At 58.2% G+C, this 25250-nt stretch overlaps 1 protein-coding gene across 4 annotated transcripts in view; it reads left to right on the top strand.

The window, feature by feature from the left end:
- MEGF6 (multiple EGF like domains 6) overlaps positions 1–25250 on the top strand; it is a 95261-nt gene that overhangs the window by 65226 nt on the left and 4785 nt on the right. For 2 of the 4 annotated variants that reach the window (XM_084787237.1, XM_084787239.1), the window contains 26 exons: positions 7362–7487; positions 8596–8718; positions 9672–9794; positions 9949–10086; positions 10927–11046; positions 11648–11770; positions 12075–12248; positions 12517–12648; positions 13441–13569; positions 15165–15293; positions 16043–16177; positions 16264–16398; positions 18967–19092; positions 19660–19791; positions 19875–20006; positions 20106–20237; positions 20723–20851; positions 20941–21069; positions 21319–21447; positions 21723–21851; positions 22031–22159; positions 22762–22890; positions 23009–23137; positions 23233–23364; positions 23540–23668; positions 24309–24437. In XM_084787237.1, coding sequence (XP_084643363.1) covers positions 7362–7487; positions 8596–8718; positions 9672–9794; positions 9949–10086; positions 10927–11046; positions 11648–11770; positions 12075–12248; positions 12517–12648; positions 13441–13569; positions 15165–15293; positions 16043–16177; positions 16264–16398; positions 18967–19092; positions 19660–19791; positions 19875–20006; positions 20106–20237; positions 20723–20851; positions 20941–21069; positions 21319–21447; positions 21723–21851; positions 22031–22159; positions 22762–22890; positions 23009–23137; positions 23233–23364; positions 23540–23668; positions 24309–24437 — 3402 coding nt within the window. The remainder of the gene's footprint in view (positions 1–7361; positions 7488–8595; positions 8719–9671; positions 9795–9948; positions 10087–10926; positions 11047–11647; positions 11771–12074; positions 12249–12516; positions 12649–13440; positions 13570–15164; positions 15294–16042; positions 16178–16263; positions 16399–18966; positions 19093–19659; positions 19792–19874; positions 20007–20105; positions 20238–20722; positions 20852–20940; positions 21070–21318; positions 21448–21722; positions 21852–22030; positions 22160–22761; positions 22891–23008; positions 23138–23232; positions 23365–23539; positions 23669–24308; positions 24438–25250) is intronic. The other 2 variants (XM_084787238.1, XM_084787240.1) reach the window with 1 other exon arrangement.

The raw sequence follows: 25250 nt of genomic DNA on the forward strand, positions 1-25250 counted from the left end.
CCAGCCTCTGTCTGCTCCGCTGCAGGAGCCAGGCAGCTGCCCGAGTGAGACTGAGAAACAGATGCAGGAATGTTGCCGTGTGTCCCAGGGTAGCTGTGATAACGGAGTCCTGCTGGCCCTTCTGGGAGCCTGTGTTTATAACTGATGGCCTGTGTGGCCCCTGTGGCTGTGGTGACCTCTTTCCGTGCTACCTCCTGACTCCTCCTACCTGAGAGCTTATCTGATTTGCTGGGTGTTGGTTGGATGTGGAGCAGTGGCCTCAGGTGTGTTCTCTCTCTCTCTCTCTCTCTCTCTCTCTCTCTCTCTCTCTCTCTCTCTCTCTCTCTCTCTCTTTTGCTCCCTCTCTCCCTCTCTCGTGAGCTCATGGCCTCCTGGCATGCTTTGCCTGGGGACAGTAGCTAATGACTTGTGTCTCTTAAGAGATGTTCCTTCAAACTCTCCACACAGGCTCCTCCAGGCGTGGTGGCTTCCTTTCTCTCAGGAGCTAGCTCTGTCTTAGGGACACCTTGCTCTCCCTATGAGGGTAAGAATCTGGTGGTCTCCTTTGTGGACCCCTGAGCATTACTTTATCCCTGTTCCCACGCTGTGCCTGTGACACGTTCCTCGGTATTCCCTGAGGATATGGTTCCTGCTCATCCTCCATCTTCGGGTCATCTCTCTGTGTTCCTCCCGTCTGGCTGTGGTGATGGGTTGTGTGCATGTGTGTGCATGTGTGACTAGCATGCCTGGGTTTGTCAGCCTGGGTCCACCAGATACTGCCTTCCCTGTGGGGGCCTGAGAAGGCTCCAGAGCAGTTACAGGATCTCTCCGGAGCTTTCCTCAGGAGCTTCTGGGTATCCCTCAACCCCATGCCCCTTCCGGTGGCTGAAGAAACCGCCTTGGCTGTGATGGCCTGGGATGGAGGTGGCCGAGGAGGTTGCCTGAGGGAGCCAGGGACCTGGTATTTGTCCTGGGCCCTCTGGAGAACCCAACACAGCCCGTGCCAAACTGCCTGGACTCTTTGAGGTCTCTGAAGAGGCAGAGGCTTGTTTTCTCACCCCCGGCTCCATCACCCTCTTTGGAACCCCTGGAGCCTATGGTGTGGACTGAGGCCCCTGGTCGCTGTACCTGGTTCATAACAGCACCTACACCGTGGTGGGTCCTTGCCTGACATAGGTAGGAAGAATTTGTCACGGCTACGCCCTTCTTGGGAGGTCAGCTGGTGCACAGCTGGTGCCACTTTCCCTTTCCTGCTGGGCTCCTGGCAGAACCCTGCAAGCACATACCCCAGGCTTGGGCCCTGCAGCCTCTGGAATGGAGGGCTGAGATGGAGAAGAAACTAGGAGAGGCACACTTGATCTTCAGTGCTGTAGGGCGTGAGCTCGTGAGTTGGTCACATTAAAGGCCCCAGAGATTTGCAGGGACCTCAGAAGAGGCAGAATTCAAGTTCAAATGCTTCCTGCGTAATTACAGGATCTCCTGAGAGCTTCCTTCAGGGGTGCCTGGGTGCCCCTCAACCCCCGTCCTGTGCACCTTCCAGGTGCTGAGGTAACTGCCTTCTCTGTGATTGCCCTGAGATGCTGGGCTGGGCTGGAGGTGGCTGAGGAGGTTGCCCGAGGGAGCCAGGGAACTGGTATTTGTCCCGGGCCCTCTGGAGGACGCCATGCAGGCCTGGCCTTGTACTCACTCCAAGGCCAGGCAGGGTAGGGAACGAAAAGGTTCTGGCACTGACTCACTCTTTCTTTCTTTCTTTCTTTCTTTCTTTCTTTCTTTCTTTCTTTCTTTCTTTTTCTTCCTGTACCTCTTCTCTCTCCTTCTCCTCCCTTCCCTCCCTTCCTCTCTCTGTCCCTCCCTCTTTCCTTTTCCTTCCTTCTTGTCTTATTTCCTCCTAAGGTGTCACGAGGCTAAAGCAGGGCTGAACTTACTGTGTAGCCAGATCTGACATTGAACGTGTAGTCCTCCAGCCCCCTCCTTCCCCTCCTTCCCTCCCTCCTCCCCTCCCTTCTTCCCTCCCTCCCTCCCCACCACACCCTGCTCCAAATGTTCTAAGCATAGAAATAAAACACAGGAAGATTTCCACTCCCATTCTCTTTTTAAGATTTATTTATTTATTATTTATACAGTGCTCGGCCCACATGTATGCTGCAGGCCAGAAGAGGGCACTAGATCTCCTTATAGGTGGTTGTGAGCTACCCTGTGGTTGCTGGGATTTGAACTCAGGACCTTTGGAAGAACAGCCAGTGCTCTTAACCTCTGAGCCATCTCTCCAGCCCCCTCCATTCTCTTTTTAAATTTTATTTATTTTTGTTTTCCAAGATAGGGTTTCTCTGTTTAGCCTTGGCTGTCCTGGACTCTCTTTGTTAGACCCAGCTACCGTGCCCGGCTAAATTTTTTTTATTTTTATGTTATGTGTGTCAGAGTGTTTGTTTGCCTCTATGTATGTGTGGGCCTGGTGCCCATCAAGGCCAGAAGAGGGCACTGGATCCTCTAGGCCTGGAGTTAACAGACAATTGTGAGCTGCCATGTGGATGCTGGGAGCCAAATCCGGGTCCTCTGCGAGCGCAGCCAGCGCGTTTAGCTGCTGAGCCTCCTCTGCTCTTAAAGATGAGAGTCTTAAGGACTTCGCTGTCAACATTGTCCCTGCCGTGGATACCACTCCAGTGGGAACAGAAGGGCTCCACCCATGATTTGGGATGTGTCCTCCTGGAGTGCTCTGTCCTTCCTTTCATTTCTGGGGTGGGGATGGGGGGGGGGCAGCCAGGCCGGAGGGTGCTCTAGCCTTCTGTGCTTGGGCCAGAGCCAGTCGCTTCTTTCCTGGCCATGGGAAGTCGGGGCCTGCCCAGGCTGGTGGTCTGGCTGGTGCCCCAGGACTGTCAGTCCTGCGTTCCCATGACATTTTGTAGTGCTCCAGAGTGCCACAGCCTCAGGGTATCATAATACCACTGGGAGCCCTCCTTCTCCAGGTGACTGACGTGCTGAGGTGACACGTGCCTGTCTAGGGGCTTTCAGTGTGACCTGGGCACCGGCCTTGTATATGGCCGTTTCCTTGTGTCCTCTGGGTTGAAGGACAAACGGGGCCAGTCTTAAGTGACTGTGGCTGTCACTGGCTTAGCCCCATGGAAGAGGTGGCCTCTCTTTTCTTTATGATGTCACACCTGTTGGCTCAGGATGGACACCGTTGGGGAGGGCTCTGCTGACGACACATACCCATGGTGGTCCCACCGCCAGAGTCATATGTGTGCTACCATGTGCACAACTGGAGGAAGGCTGCCCAGCCCTGCCCTTGGCCTGTTCGTACCTGTGTGGACTTGACAGCATTCACTCCCCAGGCATCAAGACAGCAAAGGGGTTCACAGGCTGCAGTCTGTCCCCAAGGCTCTTTCCTGGAGGAAAAGCCTCAAGGAACGCTGTATGGGCCCTGAAGGCTGCTGCTGCCAGTGTCCTGGGTCTGGGGCCAAAGCCACAGGCAGCTCAAATGCGCAGACTGCCAGGCTCTTCTGCAAAACTCATCCTGGTGGAGCCCAGATGCAGTTCTGCCTGTGTCCTAGCCCTTCCCAAGCCGGGCAGGGTTACGGTTGCACAAGGGGTCAGCTTCCCAGCCCCGGGAAGCCTGAGTGGAGGGGGTGGGGGTGGGGGCAGAGAGAGAGAGAGGGAGAGACAGAGACAGAGAAAGACAGAGGGGGGGAGACAGACAGACAGGGAGAGACAGGGAGGAAGGAGAGGGAGAGACAGAGACAGAGACAGAGAGAGAGAGGAAGAAAGAGAGAGGGAGAGAGACAGAGAGAGAGAGGAGAGAGAGGGAGAGAGACAGAGAGAGAAAGACAGAGAGAGAGGGAAAGGGAGGGAGAGAGAGAGAGAAGGGAGGAGGGAGAGAGAGACAGAGAGAGAGAGAGAGAGCTAGCGTGAACGAGCGAGCACACATGTACGCAGCTGCTGAGGTCAGCCCCTCCCTCCGTCTCTTCACAGGGCAGGGACTGCTTCCATTGGCCTAGAGCAGGCTGAGATGGAACAAGGGTCCCTAGGTTCAGCGGCTCATACTGGGTGTCTCTTCCCAGCTCACAGCTGCCAGGGCAGAGGGTACAACCCCCACCTCAAACCCCACTCCCCCCTGAGCTGGGCGCAGAACCCAGCAGGGGAGTTAGGCAGCCCCGTTGGGCATATGGGGGAGATGGCATCCCGCAGGGGACAGACAGAGCTGGTGAGTGAAGGCAGTGCTGGCTTGAAGTGGTTGGAAGAATGATGGGCCATTGGGTCAGCTGCAGCATCCTCAGGGCCCAACGCTTCTTTTTTGCAATGGAGAAGGTTCTTCTCCACAAAACGGTTCCTTCCTCAGAGCTCTGCACCTCACCACCCCACCCTGAGTGGTGCGACTCCTGCTGGCCATGGGTGGAGTCGCAACCTAGCTTTGTTGGAATTCAGAACAGACATTTGCCAATCGGAAGGTGAAGGTGCAGGCCGCCCTGACACGGAACCACATGTGCTTAAGCAGCAAGGCTTTTTTTTTCCCATAGTTCCAAGTCCAGGAGCAAGGTGTAGGCCTTTGGTCCCTGGTGAGACCAGAGCCCTTTCTGGGTGACCATTCCCAACCTTAACTAAGGCATAGGACCTGGCCTCCGAACACTGTCACATCAGATGGCTTCAGTGTGTGAGTTGGTGGTGGGGCAGGTGCAGGAGCACACAAGTGTTACGGCTCTGATGTAAGCCGGGCGTAGTGGCACACGCCTTTAATCCCAGCACTCAGGAGGCAGAGGCAGGTGGATCACTGTGAGTTCCAGGACAACCAAGGCTACACAGAGAAACCCTGTCTCGAAAAACAAAACAAAACAAACCAACCAAACAAACAGAAAAAAGATGGCTTGGAGGTTAAGGGCACTGACTGCCCCTCCAGAGGTCCAGAGTTCAGTTCCTAGCAACCACATGGTGGCTCACAACCATCTATAATGTGATCTGATGCCCTCTTCTGGCCTGCAGGTGTGCATGCATGCAGAGCACTGTATACATAATAATATATATATATGTATGTATATATATATGTATGTATGTATGTATGTATATATATATGTATGTATATGTATGTATGTATGTATGTATGTATATATATAAAGAGAGACTCTACTATAGAGTGTCACCCAACTGTAGTCACTTGTGACTGACCTGGGCAGAGGCCTAAGTGAGGCCTTGGAGTTGGGGGGGTGAGACTTTGCAACAGGACTGTTGGGTCCTTGCAGGATTGCACACAGATCACCGGTTCCTGCTGAGCATGGGGTAAAAGCAGAGATGGGGCATACTGTGGAACCAGACCTGTCCAGCAAGTGTATCACCACTCTTAGCTGAGGCAGTCCCCAGCTGTGGCATTTTTTTAAATGAGTGTGTACTGTCTGCGGGGAGGCTGGTCCCTGACCTCTGCTCCAAAGGTCACTCACTCCACTTTGCTCATGTCTGACCTTGAGTCTGGTTTCTAGGACTATAACCAGATGTGAGTGTCTGGCCTTGGCCCTGGCTGAGACTACAGAGTGTGTGTCCTGCGTCTGGGCCTCAGTAACTTGAGGGGCCTGGAGATGCGTACATCAGGCCTGGGACCCAGGCACACAGACGCTGGCCGTTCCCCGAGCTGCGCAGCCCAACACAGAAAGGAAAAAAATCTGCCTGGCTCAGCTTGCCTGGAATTCACAAAGGATGTGCTGGGTGATGCTGGCCTGGCTCCCTGGTGTGCACAGCTTGGGAGCATCTGCGGGATGGTTCTAAGTGTGTGAAGCTGGTCGGGAAGGCCAGTTCTTTAGCGCCAGCCATGGTGGGCTCGTGCGTGCGTGGGCCCATCTCAGCTGCTTTGGAGATGAGGTACCTTTCCCTCCTGGGTGATGGTACTTCCAGCTGAATTGCTGAGACACTGTGCCCCTCTGTGCCTGCCTGGCCTTGCCAGAACGGGCTTCTGGTTCCGATTACGTGTCCTGAGTAAGGATGCAGTTGGTGTGGTGAGCACAAGTAAACAGAGCCCCCAGGAATGCGGGGCTAGCCGAGGCCATGTGCATGGGCGCCCAGATGCCTCGGGGGTGGGGGTGGGGGGCAGCTGGTGGCTGAACAGTTGACTCAGGTAAGGCCAGCCAGGCCTGGGGTCAGCATGGCTCCCGTTCAACTTAGGGGTCAGAGCAGAGTTGGGGAACGAACGGCTCAGGTTGGCAGGCTTACCTCAGTGCTGTCGGAAACTGCTGCAGCCCCTCCCCCTTGATGCATATGTTGGGGGGGGCTGGTGAAGAGGTCAGTCAGTGCCTCCCTCTGGCTTTGCCCCAGAGAAGGGGGTCTTCACGTGCTTCTCCAGTTGGGCTTCATGTGAGGAGAGAGTTGTTTGTGAGCAATGTGGCCTTTAAACACACTTGCTCTGAAGGAAATCCAGCCTTCTCAGAGCCCCGAGGCAGCTCACGAGGCCCATGCAGCTGCCAGCACCTGGGCCTTGCAGTGCTGTACTTGGTGGTGCCAAGCCCCCACTCCTTAGGCAGCGATTAACCATCTTTCCAAACGAGGCCAGGGACAGTACTGCTTAAAGTTGACAGCGGCCCCGCATCCGAGGCAGCATCTTAGGGTCGAGTGTTGACCCCCGAAGGGCTTCAGAAGGACTCTCAGGTTTGCTGACACAGCTCTGGGCACAGGTCCTCAGGCAGACAACCCTGTCTCCCAGGCCAGGGGCAGCATTCCTGCGGCTTCCTTCCAGACTCAGGGCTAACTTCTTTTAACCACAAGGCCAATGCCAGAGACTCGATTATAACCAAACCCATGCCGGGAGCTGGCTGCCGCCGCTCGATGTCCATCCCGCATGCCTTGTGAGGCCATAGCATCTCCCCCATCCCCTCAGTCCAGCTAAGGGTATTTCATCCATAGAGTATGCAGGCACCCACCAGGCCAGCCCACCCTGCCCTCCATGCAAGGAGTGGGTGCTGCCCTCTGGGACATGGTCTCTCCGAGGACCTATGAATACTGGGAAAATGACACCCTGGTGTGAGGTGGGCCTGGCCTGTGAGTGGAGGTGGCCATTCATAAAGGTTCCACACCTGCCCCTCTGTCATGGCCCAAGGACAGTTAAACCTTGCCACACCTCCTAGACCGCTGCTTAGACCTCGACCATGTTTTGTGGGATGCTGGGCTTCTGTCAGGGCGGGCTGATCTACCTTGTATCCAGTCTCTGGGTGGGCTGAGTTTGGAGGACCCACAGAGATGTACACTGTACTGTGGATCTTGTAGGTGGCTGAGAAAGTAAGGTCAGGCCTGCCAGGAGCTGAGAACCAGGGAGAGCGAGGTGAGGGTTCCTGCCGGGAGCCACCAGTTAGTCCCACTGACGCGGGGAGTGGAGTCTGCCCTCTTGGCCTGATCCAGGCTCTTCTTGTCCTCAGCCGTCAGCTCTTGCACTCTGGGAAACGGTGGCTGCCAGCACCAGTGTGTCCAGCTCACCGTGACACAGCACCGCTGCCAGTGCCGGCCCCAGTACCAGCTGCAGGAGGATGGCAGGCGCTGTGTCCGTAAGTAATGTGGAGCTGGGAGAATTGGGGGGGGGGGTCCCGGGGTTCCCGGGCAAGAACCTGAAGCGGTGATATGAGGTGGTGGGACGGAGGGTGGGCTGCTGCTGTGGGCCTGAGGTGCAGGGCCGGCGAGCACTGCTGGGCTGCATGCGCTCAGGACGGAGACAGTACCCCGACTCCCTAGATGCCCCTCAGGGGTTTGGGCAGAGGGGAGACAGCCAGGCCCGTGTTCTAGGAATTTGGGCTGCTTGCACAAGAGGAAAACACTTCACTAAAGGAGTGTGTTTGTGGCAGGATCAAGCCCCCTCTGCCCAGATGAGGAAGAAGTGGGACCCAGCAGGTGCTGCAGCTGCTCAGCACAGTAGGACATGAGTGTGGCAGCGAGGGGGTGGGGTCGAGGTCAGCCACGTGGGTGGAAAGGTGGGGGCGCCGACTCTCAGGGCCGGGGACGCACAGGGCTGAATAGGTTACAGAGCAGGAGTGTTATGGAGCTCAGGGGGTCATGGGGTGAAGAGGGGGGCGTCATCGGACTACAAAGGTTATGAGGTGGTGGGAATCACAGAGATGGAGCCCTGGGCTGGGGACATGATGGTGAGATTGTCACAAGACTGAGGGAGTCACAGGGTTGAGGGATCAGGCACAAGGCCTTGGAAGATTATAGCTTTGGGGAATCGCACGGGGTCCTTGGGTCAGCACAGGGTTTGTGGCTCCTAGCCTAGCCCCAGCAACAGTTTCAACACTTTACCTCAAACCAAGAACTCCAGGGGGAGCAGGCCATGCTCACAGCCAGAGCTGACCTGAGCTGGCCACCGGCTTTAAGGCCCTCTTCCTGCTAGACCTTGCTTTCTGCCATCACACATTCTTTGGGAACCACGGCACTGTCAAGTCGTGGGTATTGGTGGGGTGTGTGTTCTGGTAGAGCCTTAGGACCCTGGTCTTGGCTGTGGAGTCTTCTTGGGAGAACTCAGAGTTGCCTGCAGCCGGGGGGGGGGGGGGGGGACTGTGGCACAGACTGGAGCAGCTACGGATTCTGCCGGGGAGGGAGTCTGAATCTGCTCCCTTCCGCATCTCTCCCCGTGGCCCCCTTCCCTCTGGCTCTCGTATGCAGGGAGAAGCCCGTGCGCAGATGGCAATGGTGGCTGTATGCAGATATGCCAGGTACTCCGGGGCCTGGCCTACTGTGGCTGCCAGGCGGGTTACCAGCTTGCTGCAGACCGCAAGGCCTGTGAAGGTAGGGTGAGCACCCTGCTGGATGGGTGACCTCCGGTGCTGTCTAGCGTCCTCTCCTGACAGTGGGTGGGAGGGAGGCACCCAAGGAGCTGTCTACAACCTAGTCACGTTTGTGCAGGAATGGGAGGGAACATCAGGTTTCTGATTTAAACATATTTCCTGGGCTGGAGAGATGGCTCAGGGGTTAAGAGCACTGTCTGCTTTTCTGGAGGTCCTGAGTTCAATTCCCAGCAACCACATGGTGGCTCACAACCATCTATAATGTGGTCTGGCGCCCTCTTCTGGCGGTCAGGTGTATGTGCAGACAGAGCATTCTTATACACTAAATACATAAATAAATCTTTAAAAAAAAATACTTCCTATAGGGCCTGACTAGCACCTGCTCCTTAGGACCCAGGAGAGGGTAAGCAAGGGGCCACTGGTACACCCCAGAAAGTGTCCTAGTGAAACAGTGCTTGGCTTTTTTCGGGACACGTTCTGTTAAATGTGTCATTAGCTGTAGCTGGACACTAGTTTCCAGAATTCCTCCCTTCATCTTGCTGGTTGCTGTTGCACAGCCAGCCCTGCGGGAGCCCACCCTTTGCCCTGTGACTTCTGGGTGAGTGTGGCGTTCCTAGGGCTGTCAGAGAGGTGGTGGTTAGCTTCCCAAGTGTCATGTCAGATGCCCAGGTGCCCAGAGGGTATGGAAAGTGGATGGCTGGCGATACACCTGTCTGCACCAGGAAGTCATTACTGGTGCAACAGAAAACACCTGCTCTGGGCTCAACATAGGACACAGCCTGGGTCACCTCCACCCTGGGGAGTACGTGAGGCTGTGCCTGGCAAGTATTGGGATAGCCTGGTCTACACTATGCTGTCAAAGTCAGGAAGCTGTTAGTGTGCCCTGGGTTATCAGCCACCACCACTCCCACTGTTGAGAGCCTGTAACAACCCTGTCACAACCTTTCCTTTCAGATGTGGACGAATGTGCCGTGGGGCTGGCCCAGTGTGCCCACGGCTGCCTTAACACCCAGGGGTCCTTTAAGTGTGTGTGCCACGCAGGCTACGAGCTGGGTGCCGACGGCCGGCAGTGCTACCGTGAGTAGACAGCAAACGGCGGGCTGGTGGGGGGTGCATAGGATGTTAGTGTGGCACCCCAAGACCCTAAAGTCAGTTTCAGCCGGGCAGCCCTGGGTGTGGGTCCCCCAGGGGCTGGTGAGGGAGTGCTGAACCGAGTCTGATGTCACCACAGGGATCGAGATGGAGATTGTGAACAGCTGTGAGTCTGGCAATGGCGGATGCTCACATGGCTGCAGGCACACTAGCGCAGGACCCCTGTGCACCTGCCCTCGTGGTTACGAGCTGGATGAAGACCAGAAGACCTGCATCGGTGCGAGCCAGTTCCTCTAGGCCGCCCTGCCCCTGCAGCCCCAGGACTCACTGCCACACCCAGTCGTGGGCTTGGAAATTTCTTCTCTCTCTCTGCTGCTCTGCCTGCCTGGGCTCCGCAGGAGCTGCCGGGGAGCTGGTGATGAGAGTTAGCAACCCAGCTCAGAAGGATGCAGTGTCTGCATCTCATTTGCCTGTGTCTTATGGCCTCTGGCTGTACCTGTGGTGTGTGCTTGTGGTGTGTACCTGTGGCATGCGCCTGTGTGTGTGCGCCTGTGGCATGCGCCTGTGTGTGTGCGCCTGTGGCGTGTACCTGTGGCGTGTGCTTGTGGCGTGTACCTGTGGTGTGTGCTTGTGGTGTGTACCTGTGGCATGCATCTGTGTGTGTGCGCCTGTGGCGTGTGCCTGTGTGTGTGTGCCTGTGGCGTGTGCCTGTGGCATGCGCTTGTGTGTGTGTGCGTCTGTGGCGTGTGCCTGTGGCATGCGCCTGTGTGTGTGCGCCTGTGGCGTGTACCTGTGGCGTGTGCTTGTGGCGTGTACCTGTGGTGTGTGCTTGTGGTGTGTACCTGTGGCATGCATCTGTGTGTGTGCGCCTGTGGCGTGTGCCTGTGTGTGTGCGCCTGTGGCGTGTACCTGTGGCGTGTACCTGTGTATGTATGCTCGAGAGATGTGTTTCTATATGTGTGATTGTTCGTAGCATGCAAGCAATTGTGTACAGGCTCACACGCAGCTGGGCAGGATTGTGTATAGGCACACACACAGGTTGTGCATGGACTGTGGCTATGGGACTGTGGGGAGGGCACATCTATGGTGCCAGCAGGCTTCTGTGTGTGCCCCACAGACATCGACGACTGTGCCAACTCCCCATGCTGCCAGCAAGTGTGTGCCAACACCCCCGGCGGGTACGAATGCAGCTGCTTCGCTGGCTACCGGCTCAGCACTGACGGCTGTGGCTGCGAGGGTGAGCGTATGCTGTGCAACAGCCGCCGGGTGATGAAATCGGGGACAGCCTCGGCCCTCCTGAGGTGGACACGGGGGTCAGCCTGCTTCCCGCTCTGCTTGTGGACGGTGGTTAAGTGCCCACTGTATGCTCACGCACACGCGTACAGTTCATCCTGACCACGTGTAAACTTACATATGTTCTCTCGGTTGTCACACACGTGAGTTGTGCACATAGAGAGCCAGTCTCGTGTACAGCCAGGAGTGTGTGCCTGAATATGATCATGTACTCAACACGCGCATGTGCACACGCATGCACACACACACGCGCGCGCATGCGCGCACTGCCCTTCCCTCCTGTAGCCACTGGTGCCCCTCACAAGCTTGAGGACACCTTCCTGCATGTCCCTTACTTGGCTCTTTTGGCAGATACCCACTGTCCCTTCACTCTTAAGTGGAAAGGCTCCCAGAGCAGTCGCTGTGGCTGGGGTGGGTGGTGGTGTTACCAGCTGCTTCGAGACATGGGCTCTTGACCTTGTCAAGTGTGGCACAGCCAGGACAGGAACGGGTCCTCCAGGCTTTTGCCGCAGGTGCACAAGCCCAGAAGCCCTGTTTGTCCACAGATGTTGACGAATGTGCGTCCGGTCACAGCGGCTGCGAGCATCACTGTTCTAACCTGGCTGGCTCCTTCCGGTGCTTCTGTGAGGCTGGTTACCGCTTGGATGAGGACCGCAGGGGCTGCACCCGTGAGCCTCCCCCCTTGGCCCCCACTATTTTGAATGTCTGTTCCCGGTAGCCCGCACGTCTGGTGTGCTGGCTTGCTTACCATCACCTTTGTGGGTCCCCTGTGGTCCTGTCTCCTGCCGAAGGAGTGGGGCCAGCAGGCTGGTCCGGTAAGCTAGTGGCTAGGGCACGGTGTTGCTGAGGGCCTTGAGCTTCCAGTTTCTTGGGAAAGAACCAGGCGAGAGAGGAGCTGAGACCTAAGGCAGCGTGGTTGCTGAGTAGAGTAAGTGGACGGCCAAGGCTGAGAGGCTGTGTGTCCTTCCCCAGCACTGGAAGAGTCCGTGGTGGACCTGGATGGCCAGCTGCCCTTTGGGCGGCCCCTGCCTCACATCGCCGTGCTGACGGATGAACTACCACAGCTCCTCCAGGATGACTACGGGGCTGAGGAGGAGGAGGCGGCGGCGGAGCTGCGCGGAGAACACACGCTCGCTGAAAAGTTTGGTGAGGCGTGAGACTGCCTTTGGCTTCTCCCCTGGGGAGGGATGGAGGTGGGCAGCTCCTGGGCCAGCCCGCCCTACGGTGTTGGGAGGTCAGTACGTTTCATCCACTTCATCCGGGGCTCACCGGCCTCCAGCTCCTGGGGTTGAGCTCCCCGTACCTCACTTTGGAACTTTGATGCTAGTGAGGTCCCTGGTTCTCCAGCCTGTGGCCCGAGGGACCACGGCTAGGGGGATCTCGCTCTGACATCCGTCTCCCCGTCTCCCCTCAGTCTGCTTGGACCACTCCTTCGGCCATGACTGCAGCCTGACCTGTGATGACTGTAGGAACGGAGGGACCTGCTTCCCGGGCCTGGATGGCTGTGACTGCCCCGAGGGCTGGACTGGGGTCATCTGCAATGAAAGTGAGGCTGCTGGTGGGGTCTAGGCAGAGTCTGAGCCCCAAGAGCTGTGAGCATCCACTCTGTATGGTTCCTCCTACCTAACTCTTGGGAGAAGAGTCCGAGTATGTCCACTAACCCATCTGTCCATCCGTCTACCAAATAACCCATTTATACACCCACTCACCTGTCTGTCTAACCCACCTACCTATCCATCTATTTATACACCCATCCATCTGTCTGTCCGTCCGTCCATCCATCCATCTGTCTGTCCATCCACCTCCCCACCATCTTATCAGTCCTTCCCTCCCTTTGGTAAGTGTCTCCTGACTGTCCCCGCTTGTATTAGACATGGTGCTAGGATGTGGGGCACTCTGGGGACCTGCAGGCCAGAGTATGTGAATCCAGTGACGTCAGTGCATAGCTAAGACTGTCCGGGGTGACTATGAAGAGAGCTAGTGGGCGGGGACTATGAAACCAGCTGACGAGAGCAGAGCCTTGCCCGGGACTGCACGACAACACAACAGTAGCTGAAGCACTTTGGAAGCGATTCTGCCCAGGACGGCATTAGGCTCTTCAGGCCTCGAGGCTCACCTGCAAGGGGCCGTCCCATTAAAAAGGGTTGCTGTGTGCGTTAGATGTCAAGCTGTAGTCATTGGCTAGCGACGTCAGCTGTGGGTGTATTCGGAGCCATGAGGCGCAGGTAGCGCCATTCGTGGCTCCTGGCCGGTGTTTGAAATGGGCACCTGCGATGGCAGGAGGACCCAAGTTCTGCTGGCTGGTGACCCTGGCGTTTCCCTGCCGCCCCTGTCACAGCTTGTCCTCCGGACACTTATGGGAAGAACTGTAGCTCACCCTGCATCTGTCAGAATGGTGGGACCTGTGACCCGGTGTCAGGAGCCTGCCGCTGTCCCCCGGGTGTCGGCGGGGCCCACTGTGAGGACGGTATGTGTAACTCCTCTGGGAGCGCTGGAGAAAGGGATGGAGCAGTGAGGAGCTTGCCGCAGACTCTGGCCTTGTGCCTTCAGGGCTTTAGGCAGAGCCTGGGAGGGAATGAAGACCTTCAGCGAGACTGGCATTGGTTTTTGCCTTGTTGCTAATTTCCTGGGACTTAGAAGGTTGAGTGAGACTCAATTCGAGGGGTGGAGTGGATTCCCTGGGAAGGTGGTGAGCCCCTTGGACCAGGGAGCATTGGAGCGGAGCCGGGGGATGGCCAGCTGAGATCTGCAGGAGGAATTCTGTCTGTGCTGGTGGCTCAGGATGCTTGACTTCCTGTCTAGCTGAAGTTGCAACACTGTGGGAGAATCAGTTCATGGGAATAAACATGCATGTGGTGTGTGTGTGTGTGTGTGTGTGTGTGTGTGTGTGTGTGTGTGTGTGTGTGTTGTGTCTTTACCTTCAGGAGTCCAGTGCTTTAGTTCTTTGACTGCTCCTGTTAGAGCAGCGGGTCTCAGCCTTCCAGACGCTGCTTTAATACAGTTCCTCATGCTGTAGTGACCCCAAGTTCCTCATGCTGCGGTGACCCCAGCCACGACATCATCTTTGTTGTGCTTTGCTTCTGTTCTGAACCCTAATGGAAATACCTGATAATGCAGTTTGAGAACCTGATAATGCAGGTAGAGTGAGAAGGCACAGTTGACAGAGCCCAGCTCCGGGGTCCAAGGGGGGCAGCCTGAGGACAGTGGGGTGCCCAGGCAGCCACACAATGTTCCCTGCTACCCCCTCCACCCACCCAGCTTACTGTCCCTGTTGTCCCTCTCTCTCAATCTCCTGCAAGCCTGTGGAGACTTAGGCGTGAACGGCTCCAGGTGGCCGTAGGGGCATTCGGCAGGTGTAGGATCTGAGTTGACATCACTCCCCAAGAGACTTTTCTCCTGCAGTCTTGAGGGAGGGCCACCAGACTCCCCAGCAAGTGAAATGTCCCAGTGTAGGTGAGCTGGAGGAGGCCCCTGGGGACAGCAGGCAGACTTTCAGGGTGGAGACCTCATGGGGCCCTTGCGCTAGTTTCCCAGGCCCTGGGCGTCCCTTACTTTGGGGCTCCATCCTTCTCGTCTCTGCCTGTGACCCTATATGCTCACACCTCTTCGCTGCCTTCCTCTCTCTGTCTCAAAGGCTGCCTGCTCGGAAGCTAAAAACATTATTTGTTATAGGATTTGGGGGTCCACTTGGGCAAAGCGTGGGGTGGTCTTATCTCAAGGTCCTGGAGACTGGGACATGGCTGCTTTTCGGGTTTCACTTCCAACTGTCTGTGTCCCTTTCGGTAGGAGGGACATGGGACAAGGGCAGAGCCAGAGGGAGAATGACCACCTTTGCCCTGAGGGCGCCCAGGCTGGGGTGTGGCCCTGACCAGGGAAGGCCTTGTAGCCTTCCCTCACAGCCCAACCAACATGCCTCATCAGGAGGCTCAGCTTCTGTCTGTCAGGCACGGATGCTCCTGTCCCCTGTCCTGGGTACCAGGCCCCTGAGTGTGCCTTCTCTGAGGACTGTGTGTGGGTGGACCAACGTCTCTCTTCAGTTCTCACTAAGCTGTCCCCCCACAGGCTGCCCCAAGGGCTTCTACGGCAAACACTGTCGTAAGAAATGCCACTGTGCCAACCGGGGCCGGTGCCACCGCCTCTACGGGGCCTGCCTCTGTGACCCGGGGCTTTATGGCCGCTTCTGCCACCTTGGTGAGTTCTGCTGCGTCCTTCTATATGAATGCAAGCCGGGGGGTGGTGGTGGCGGCGGCGCACGCCTTTAATCCCAGCATTCGGGAGGCAGAGGCAGACGGTCGCTGTGAGTTCGAGGCCAGCCTGGTCTACAAATCGAGTCCAGGACAGTCAAGGCTACACAGAGAAACCCTGTCTCGAAAAACCAAACCTTTTATATGAATGGGACCATCTGAGTCTCACCCTGCTAGAAACACCATGGCAGCTGATGTGGATGGGTTGGCTTGAGGTTGCCTCCTGGATCCTGTTTGTGCTAGCCTCAGCTGGTAGTGGAGCAAGGTGAACCAGACTTCCTAGGAAGCTTCTGGGGACACTGATATTGGCTCGTGAAACAAAGCCAACCCCCCCCCCCAGCCCCTGCCAGAGGCCCCCATCTCTGGGTGCACAAAGTCTCAGGGAAGGAAGGGCACCATGATCAGCAGAGAAGGGGGGCGGGGCGAAGGTAATTTTGATATTTGTAAAAGCTACACAAGTGGAAGAAGCAGCTGGGGTTGTCCGAGCTGGACAGTGGTGCTGCCCGGGGACAGCCCCTCAGCTGTGCGACCCTGTTCTCAGCCCTAGGTCTCCAGGCATGAGCCGCTGTGCTAGGAGTCCTAGAATGTTCTGGAAGGGGCTCAGCTACAGCAGCCCACCAGTGTCACCTTTACTGATTCAGGCTGACCGGGGAGGGTGCTGTAGTGGGCAGGCCCCTTATGGCTCTGTGTTCGCAGCCTGCCCTCCCGGGGCCTTTGGGCCCGGCTGTTCGGAGGACTGCCAGTGCGAGCAGTCACACACATGGTCTTGTAACCCGAAAGATGGCAGCTGCTCCTGTAAGGCTGGCTTCCGGGGCGAGCGCTGCCAGTCAGGTGAGCCTCTGGAGGAGAGGGAGGTCCCCGGGCTACTGAGAACCTCACCCCCGTCTCACATCTCTACCTTGCCTTTCCCACTGCAGAGTGTGAGCCAGGCTTCTTCGGGCCGGGCTGCAGACAGCGTTGCACCTGCCCACCAGGGGTGGCCTGCGACCCTGTAAGTGGAGAGTGTCGGAAGCAGTGTCCTCCTGGCTACCGGGGAGACGACTGTGGCCAAGGTGAGTGGCTGACCCTTGGGGTTCCAGCAGCTGGGGTTACTTGTACTGGGGAGCAGCAAAGATGCACAGCTGGAAACTGCTGATCCAGTGCCTGGGTATAAGTGGCCCCTTTTTTTACCTACTGTCATCACAGTGGCATGTGGTTCCTGGACTGTCTTAGAGGTGCTCATAAGAGGGACTGGCCTGTCTGCTGGCTCAGGCCAGGGAAAGGGTCAGCACCTCTGTGGTGTGACTGTCCATGCCTCACCTCAGTGAAGCTCCACGCTGGGGTCTGGGGCAAGATGGATGAGAAAGAGCAAGCAGGAGCCGGTGTAAGATGGAGCGAGTGCCGGCTGGGGGTGCTTTGAAGAGTTTTAGCCTGGGGTGTACGCGTGAGCACAGAGCCTCGACAGTGGTAATCATTTGGCAGGAAGAAGAGTGGACCTCAGGACTGCCAAGGGGCAGACTGGTGACATGGGTCCTTAGCTGTCACTGGGAGGCCTGAGGCAGGGCTGCGGGGCAGGTGGCTTGGCAAATCACACCCTGGTTTGTTGGCAGCCCAGTCTGTATGGACTGAGAGGCTGACCTAGAGCACCAGGACGTGCTGTCGTCTGCACCGTCGACACTGGCAGGGGACATGTGATAGGTATTCTGGGCTGTGATCTTTGAAGTGAGGATCTAAGCCTGTGTGACGTGTGGAATGGCTGGGTGGACCCTCGGACATTCAGCCTGACCAGGAGAGGATACGTCCATGTAGCCTCAGGACCCTGAGGGAGGGGGCAAAGGCCCCTTGGTGTTTGTATTGGGGTCAGGACAGCTGCCGCCAACAGGGTGCGGAGGTTTGAGTGTCTCGGCGTAGAGCTTGCTATCTATACCCATTGGTCAGATTAGACGGGGAGTTCAGAGCCTGAGTGTGACCGGCTTCGCGTGGGCAAGGCTGGAGAGGAATTCAGGGGCCGCCAGCCGTCCTCTCCTTTCCCCTCTCTGTAAGGAAGAAAAACAGAGAAGTCCCCAGCACCACCCAGCCAGGGACACAGAGGTCAGCTTGAGGGACACAGGTAGGGTGAGGCCTGGCGAGGGTTCTCAGGTCTCGTTGGCACGGGAGATAATATGCCAGGCTCCAACCCAGTCTACAATCCTCAGACCTGATCCCTCTCAGGATTCTGTGGTCACCGGCTCTGTTCATCCGCTCCGGGCGTCCCAATTTCCATTCGTACAAGTATGTGGGGAGCGGATAGGACCAGGCCTCCTAACAGAGCAACCTGGAACATGCACACGCGTGTAGATTCACGTGCCTGTGTAGTGTGCTGTCCCCGCCAAGCCTGTGTCCTCCTCCTCCAGATTCTGTGCGGCATGCCAAGCCGAGTGAGGCAGCTGCGTAGGGGAGCCCTCTTCCCACCAGTCTTGGGGCCTGCCCCCATCCTAAAAGGAAAAAGGGCCACCCACTTTTCCCTTCTTTACTTTATTAAAGCCTCCAGTGCCGCCCCCAAGGACAGACCACAGGAAATGACACACATGCTTTTTACAGAAATGGCTCCCCTTGTTATTAGGCCCGGAAACTGTTACTGCTCCAAGCACAGATCCATGCTCAGTTAGTGGAGAGAGCTCCTGAGGCCTTGAGGAATACCTCACGAGCCATGTTGGGCTCTCTCTCCCTGGTCTGTGCTGTGTGGTTGCCCCTGTGTGTGCATGCGTGTGTGTGTGTGCGCGCACGCACGCACGCACGTGTGTATTCTCAGGCCCCTAAAGCCTGCCCATGTGTTGTGCCCATCTGCATCAGGCCTGCTGATTCATTCCAGCAAAGGGCAGAGTGGGCAGGCACCAGGCAGGCAGGAAGCTGTCTGTGCATCCTAACTTCCTGCCCCAGCCTCACACTCTGTTCTCCCCAGGCCCTGTGAGCAGGGCAGGTGTAAGGAGCACCGAGGTGCTTTACCAAGTGAGGCCACTCAGGGCTGCTGCAGGCACCAAGGAGAGGCCATCTGCATTGAGGCCCTGCCTTTGCCCACTCCTCTCCATGGCACCCTGATGGTCATACTGCCGTATTCCTCAGTGTAGCTTGAGTTTCAGAGTATGGGGCGGGGCAGACCTCTGGGGCCCTTCCTTACTCTTTGTATGGATCAGCTGCCACACCTCATCCTTCCAGCGCGTGGCTGTAGCTGAGGGGCCCAGAAGCCAGGCATAAGGGGGGAGGGGGAGGGACTGGCACACCTTGCTTGTCTTGATTGGAGGAGGTCCCCTGGGAGGAGCATCCCAGGGCAGGAATGGGAGCACCATCCTGGGGCAGGAATGGGAGCACCATCCTGGGGCAGGAATGGGAACACCATCCTGGGGCAGGAATGGGCCTCTGCTCCTGGGAGCTCTCCAGGGTCCTGGATGACCATAGCTTTCTGCTGTATAGGCTGCCTAGTCCTCAGGCTGCCCTGCCCCTGCCTCTTCCTACCTCTGGCCCAGACTGACCTCTCCCAACCCCTACCCCCAACTAAGTTCCTATCCCCATATCCTGTCCAGGTTGCCCTGGGGCTGCAGGGAAAGCTCCCAGTCTTGACCACTGCACACAGAGTGGCTGAGGCCACCTGCTCTCCCCCACAGAGTGCCCAGTGGGAACATTTGGTGTGAACTGCTCGGGTTCCTGCTCCTGTGTGGGGGCCCCCTGCCATCGAGTCACGGGGCAGTGTCTGTGCCCACCAGGGAAGACTGGGGAGGACTGTGGAGCAGGTGAGTGATGGCTGCGTGCCTCCAGACAGTCCCAGCCCTCTGCAGTGTTGAGAATACCATCCTGGACCACACTTAGCAACCCTTGATCCCAGGCCTAGGCTCTATTTGAGGGACCCCTGATCCCAGACCTGGGATGCTTGGGGACCCAACCATAGACCATTTTGGGACCTTAGCCCTGACCCTGAAGTGATAGGCACCTTCAAAGTAGCTTCAGGGATGCATGCTAGAGCAAGCTGGGGTCTGGGAGGTGTCCGGAGCTGCCCAGCAAGCCTTGGCCCTGCACTGTGGTCCTCCTGGGCGGTCAGCTCCCTGCATGGAAGGCTTGCCTCTCAGCCAGGCTCCTTAGTTTGCTGTCCAGCTTTTCCAGGAGTTGGGTTTGCTTATCTGTGGGTGGGTGTCCTGCAGCCTTGGAATTCTGAAGCCTGCTCTTTTTTCCTGGGCAGTCTTTTATGGGCACAGCGGTTCCCTTCCTGAGTTGGGGCAGGAGGGGCTTTCAGTGCTGTGTCAGGCACACAGCGATGTGCCGGCCAGAGTGCTAGGGAAAGAGTAACTAAAAGTGGGCTTCAGATTGTCCCGAGGGCCGCTGGGGGCTCGGCTGTCAAGAGATCTGCCCTGCGTGTGAGCACGGTGCCAGCTGCCACCCCGAGACCGGAACCTGCCTTTGCCTCCCTGGCTTTGTGGGCAGCCGCTGCCAGGATGGTGAGTGTGGCTTGCGTCTGGCCTCAGCCTGTGGCCCTGGGTGGGCACACCAGGCTGCCACACTCACCTTCTTCACCGCCCAGCAGCTTGCCCGGCAGGCTGGTTTGGGACTGGCTGCCAGATGAGGTGTGCTTGTGCCAACGACGGGCACTGCCACCCGGCCACTGGACGCTGTAGCTGTGCCCCTGGGTGGACTGGCCTCAGTTGCCAGCGAGGTACGTGGGCCCTTTGCCTTTCCCTTTGTCCACTGGTTCCCTCCCTTGCTCTGACCTGGCTGTGGAGCTCACACACGATGACCCTGAGCTTTGTTGCAGCCTGTGACAGTGGACACTGGGGGCCCGATTGCATCCACCCTTGCAACTGCAGTGCAGGCCATGGGAGCTGTGATGCCGTCAGTGGTCTGTGCCTGTGTGAAGCTGGCTACGAAGGTGCACAGTGTGAGCAGTGTGAGTTCTGGCCTGGCACTTGTACCCCTTTCTCACTGTGCACACAGGGATGCATACACACACACACACACACACACACACACACACACACACACACTACACTTGCCTATGCACATACATGCATACACATGTACCTGAGTTTTCTGGTGCACAGATAACATACATGTGCATTCATCGTCTCCTACCTGTCACTGGCAGACTTAAAGCTCACCTGGAGTAGCAGGTGGGGATCCAGGGCTGTCCCAGCCTAGGAGGAGAGGAACACTTCCAAGACTTGTGCATGGGCTGTGAGTGGGTCAGGGTAGCTGGTCTTAGAGGCAGCCCCTTGGGTCCTGAAGACGAGGTCTCACTTCCCATCTAGGGCCCAGGTGCGCGGAGTGTGTGGTAAGGCCGCCACGTGTCCACACCGTTGGGAGGGGGAGGGGCTTCTTTGTCTGGCCAGACCTGGTGTCCTTGCAAATGGTGGGCCGGCCTTTGTGTCTCAGGGTGCCGCCAGGGGTACTTTGGACCCAACTGTGAGCGGAAGTGCAAGTGTGAGCACGGGGCGACCTGTGACCATGTCAGCGGGGCCTGCACCTGCCCGGCCGGCTGGAGGGGAAGCTTCTGTGAGCGCGGTAAGCCGGGTGCCGGCCGGGGTGGCCCTGGGTGCAGGGCGGCGGTCTCTGGCCTCTGGGCCTCCTGACAGTGCCACCTCTGTCTGTAGCCTGCCCGGCTGGCTTCTTTGGGTTAGACTGCAGCAGTGCCTGCAACTGTTCTGCTGGGGCCACCTGTGATGCTGTCACCGGCTCCTGCGTCTGCCCAGCTGGCCGCCGGGGCCCGCGCTGTGCCCAGAGTATGTAAGGGGTCTCAGCCTGGGTACTGTGTAGAGCATGGGTCCTTCCTTGGGGGATCAGCCCTGGGGCCCCTTCCCTGCTTTGCCTGTGAGGCTCGTGAGGCCCTGAGTGTCCACTCCTTTGTGGCTGCTCTGCTCGGGTGACCCCGAGACTATGGTAGATCTGCTCAGCCCCCTGGGCACCTCCTGCTGTAGCCCCTCCCCCACCCCACCCCCTGTATGTTTCTGATGGTTCCTTTCCCCTCACAGCTTGCCCACCCCTCACCTATGGGCTTAACTGCAGCCAGACTTGTACCTGTTTCAACGGTGCCTCCTGTGACCCTGTCCTTGGGCAATGCCACTGTGCCCCTGGCTGGATGGGACCCACGTGCTTGCAGGGTAAGCCCTGTGTAGGAAGGAGTTCAGGGTCACGTCCTGGGTAGTGGCCCATGGGAGGACACCGGAAGGGAACTTGACCTTGGCCTTTAGTGTCATGCCCCTAAGGCCAGGTTGGTGGGTCCAGGACAGGCCTGGGCTCTGATGTCATAGAACCAGCCCGGTAAGATTCCAGCTTGACAATCAGATTGGGCTTCGGGGTTATGTGGAAACGTGTGGAACTCCAAAGGTCTCTGCTGGCGGGACGCTGGGGCTCACTCCTGCTTTCTGGGCCCCAGCCTGCCCCGCTGGCCTGTATGGCAAGAACTGTCAGCATTCCTGCCTTTGCCGCAACGGAGGGAGCTGTGACCCCGTCTTGGGCCAGTGCACGTGCCCAGAGGGCTGGACTGGCTTGGCCTGTGAGAATGGTGAGCTGTCTGGCCTGGGTGGAAGACATGTCCTAGGAGGAGGACTCCCTGTTGGGGGGGGGGCAGCAGCCTGGGGGTGGGGTCGCTGTCTGTCCACGGCCACAGGTGCAGGAAGGGTGTCTCCTGGACAGAGCTCTCGCCCGGAAAGTTAGACCCTTATCCTACTCCTGCTTTTACAGAGTGCCTTCCTGGACACTATGGAGCTGGCTGTCAGCTCAGCTGCAGCTGCCTTAACGGGGGCACATGTGACCGGCTTACAGGCCACTGCCACTGCCCAGCTGGCTGGACTGGGGACAAGTGTCAGAGCTGTGAGTGGGTTCTGGGGAGCTGGGCATGGGGGGGGGCGGGAGGGAGGGTTCTGCCAGGGGTGGCTCAGTTTCACTACGTGCTGAAGATACGGGCCAGGTCTGGTTCTTAGCAGAGCGGCCCACCGTAAGATGGGTGCAGGGCTTTCTGGCTGCACCTGCGAGCCTGGTTGTCTGGTGTGCTTCTGTTTCGGGGAGAGGGGTGTGTGCCTCATCTCAAGGCTTCGGGGAGAAAGCCTTGGTCTATGGACTGGAAGCCTGTACTGTCCAGGGCTCCACGATTGCAGGGTGCTGCCCGGGCTGCTGTGCCCATGGCCCCTGTTCCCCCCCACCCCCAGGCCTCAACCCCCCCTCAGAGTCTGGACAAGTGGCTCATCCTCAGTCTACCTTCACCGAGTCTTCCGCTCACTGGTTCCCCTTCTTCGTAGGCAGCACCATTTGCAGCCCAGCTTAGAGTCCCAAGCCTGGGGCCTCCTGGAGGCCTCAGGGGGACCCAGTGACTCGCCATAGCTTCTGGTGCCAGCCTCCCCTTCTCCCTAGATTTCCATGGACAGAGGGTCTGGGGCTGTAATTCCCAGCCCTTCTGTCTGTCTCTCACACCACAGCCTGTGCCAATGGCATGTTTGGGGTCCGCTGTGAGGAGCGCTGTGCCTGCCGGAGAGGTGCCACCTGCCACCATGTCACGGGGTCCTGCCTCTGCCCCCCAGGATGGAGGGGTTCACACTGTCAGGACGGTGAGCATAGACAAAAGTGCATGGACCCGATTCTGGGAGGCAGCTGGCTCTGTGCGGCCACCTCAGGGCTCCCCACACTGTCCCTTTCCCGGGAGCTCTAAGTCTTCCCTCCCCACAGCCTGTCCACGTGGCTGGTTTGGAGAGGCGTGTGCCCAGCGTTGCCGCTGCCCACCTGGCTCCTCCTGCCACCATGTTACTGGGGAGTGTCACTGTCCACCCGGCTTCACTGGGCCTGGCTGTGAGCAGGGTAGGTGCTCACCCTGACATCTGCTTTATGGAGAGGGACAACTGGGGGATTCCTGAAGGCCAGGCCAGGCCTGACCCTGCCTGACCTATACCCAGCCTGCCAGCCTGGCACCTTTGGAAAAGACTGCAGTTACCGATGCCAGTGTCCTGGTGAGACCTGGACCTGTGACCCTGCTTTGGGGACCTGTACATGTGCCGCCGGTTACCACGGCACCAACTGTCAGCATCGTGAGTGTGTTGCCCGCTGTCTCAGGGCATCTGGGGTTCTGTCTGCCATCCTGGTGTGCAGGGTGGAGGGGGGCAGCTCGCAGGGTTTCCATCCCACGGGTGCAGGGGTGCTGCAGGTGTGACTCTAGCCCCACCCCCAGCTTGTGTAGCAAACCCCGCCCCTCTCTCTCTGCAGGATGCCCACCAGGGCACTATGGGCCAGGTTGCAAACAAGCTTGTAAGTGTCTCAATGGTGGCTCCTGCGACACAGCCACGGGAGCCTGCTACTGCCCTGCTGGGTTCCTTGGGGCCGACTGCAGCCTCGGTGAGAGGCCAGGTTGCAGGGCTGGGTTATTGAGTTTCTGGGAGAGGGGACAGGGCCCTGACAGACAGCCTGTGGGAGGGGGGCGTGGACAGGGCCCTGACAGACAGCCTGTGGGAGGGCGTGGACAGGGCCCTGACAGACAGCCTGTGGGAGGGCGTGGACAGGGCCCTGACAGACAGCCTGTGGGAGGGGGGCGTGGACAGGGCCCTGACAGACAGCCTGTGGGAGGGGGGCGTGGACAGGCCCCGGCCCACCAGCTTCCCTGATTCCTGAGTACCCTGTTGCAGAACTAAGCTAGAGTGGCAGTGAGGAGGGGGTGCTACCCTGGGGCATCAGTGCAACCCCAAAGGGCCCGGGGTTCTGGCCAGCTCTAGCCCAGATAACCGAATAGAACCCAGTGGCCAAGCATCCTGTCCAGGGAAGGAAGGGCCTTTTGAGTCACTTGGAGTCTAGGCGGAGCTGGGGCTGTGGTGGCAGTGTCTCTGTAGACATGTCCTGGGGCCCAGCTCCCAGCAGAGCCTTTTCATGGAGGAAGAAGAGGGCTGGCTCTGGCTCGCTTGTCCTGTCCTGTCCCTGCAGTTGGTGTAGCCTTAGGCAGAGCTCAAGTGGGAACAGCTACTCACCTGGCCCCCCTCCACAGCCTGCCCACAGGGTCGCTTTGGTCCCAGTTGTGCCCATGTGTGTGCATGTGGGCCAGGGGCGGCCTGTGACCCTGTGTCAGGGACTTGCATCTGTTCTCCTGGGAAGACTGGCGTCCGCTGTGAACATGGTGAGCAACTGCGGGGGACTGGGCACATGCGCAGTTCACTGGTGTGTCACTGAGCTACGGAAGGGGTGTGCCTGTTCCCTCGGGACACGTTCACACACTCAAAGCCTCTGTGGATTCCCTAGAAACCTTGAGGCTGAGAAGCAGGCCCCACCGTCATGTGAACAGCCTGCCTTGCTGGCAAGCCGGCCACTCCATGCCAACTCGGAGGCCGCCCACTCAGGGCTCTTGAGACTTGGTTCCCTCGAGGCCTGTCCCTGTCCCTGTGGCCAGGGAACTCCCCCTGAGCCTGGTGGCACTTGTGTCCTGATGTCTTCCTGATCTTTTTCATCGGGCCCAGGCTCGGGGTCCACAGCAGAGACAAGCTGGCGTGCTGATCAATGGATAGACAGGGGACAAGAGTCATGGCTCACACTCAGGTCAAGTGTGCCAGGTCCCAAGGCCACAGGCGCAGCTCCTCCCTGGGTCTTCACAAGGCTGTTCCCTGAAGCCTCGTTCCCAGCCTGGTGCTCCCAGGACTAAGAAGCTGAAGGCTAGGCTGTAGCCAGGCTGCGTCCTGCAAAGGCAGCAGTGTGGGCACGCCGTGTGCAAGGTGGCCAGCAGGCCGCTTCCGAGTACACATGGCCGGCCGTTCCTGCTCCTGCATCTCCACGGTGCACATTCTGAGCCCTGAGCATGTGTGATGGGAAAGGCTGCCTGACTCCTCGCTGGCTGTGCAGGTGCTTACACTCCCCTAAAGAGTGTGGTCCCAGCCAGGCATGGTGGCGCACACCTTTAATCCCAGCACTCGGGAGGCAGAGGCAGGCCGGATCGCCG

The sequence above is a fragment of the Acomys minous genome, assembly GCF_964271855.1.
Source record: "Acomys minous genome assembly, chromosome: 6".
NCBI lineage: Eukaryota > Metazoa > Chordata > Mammalia > Rodentia > Muridae > Acomys > Acomys minous.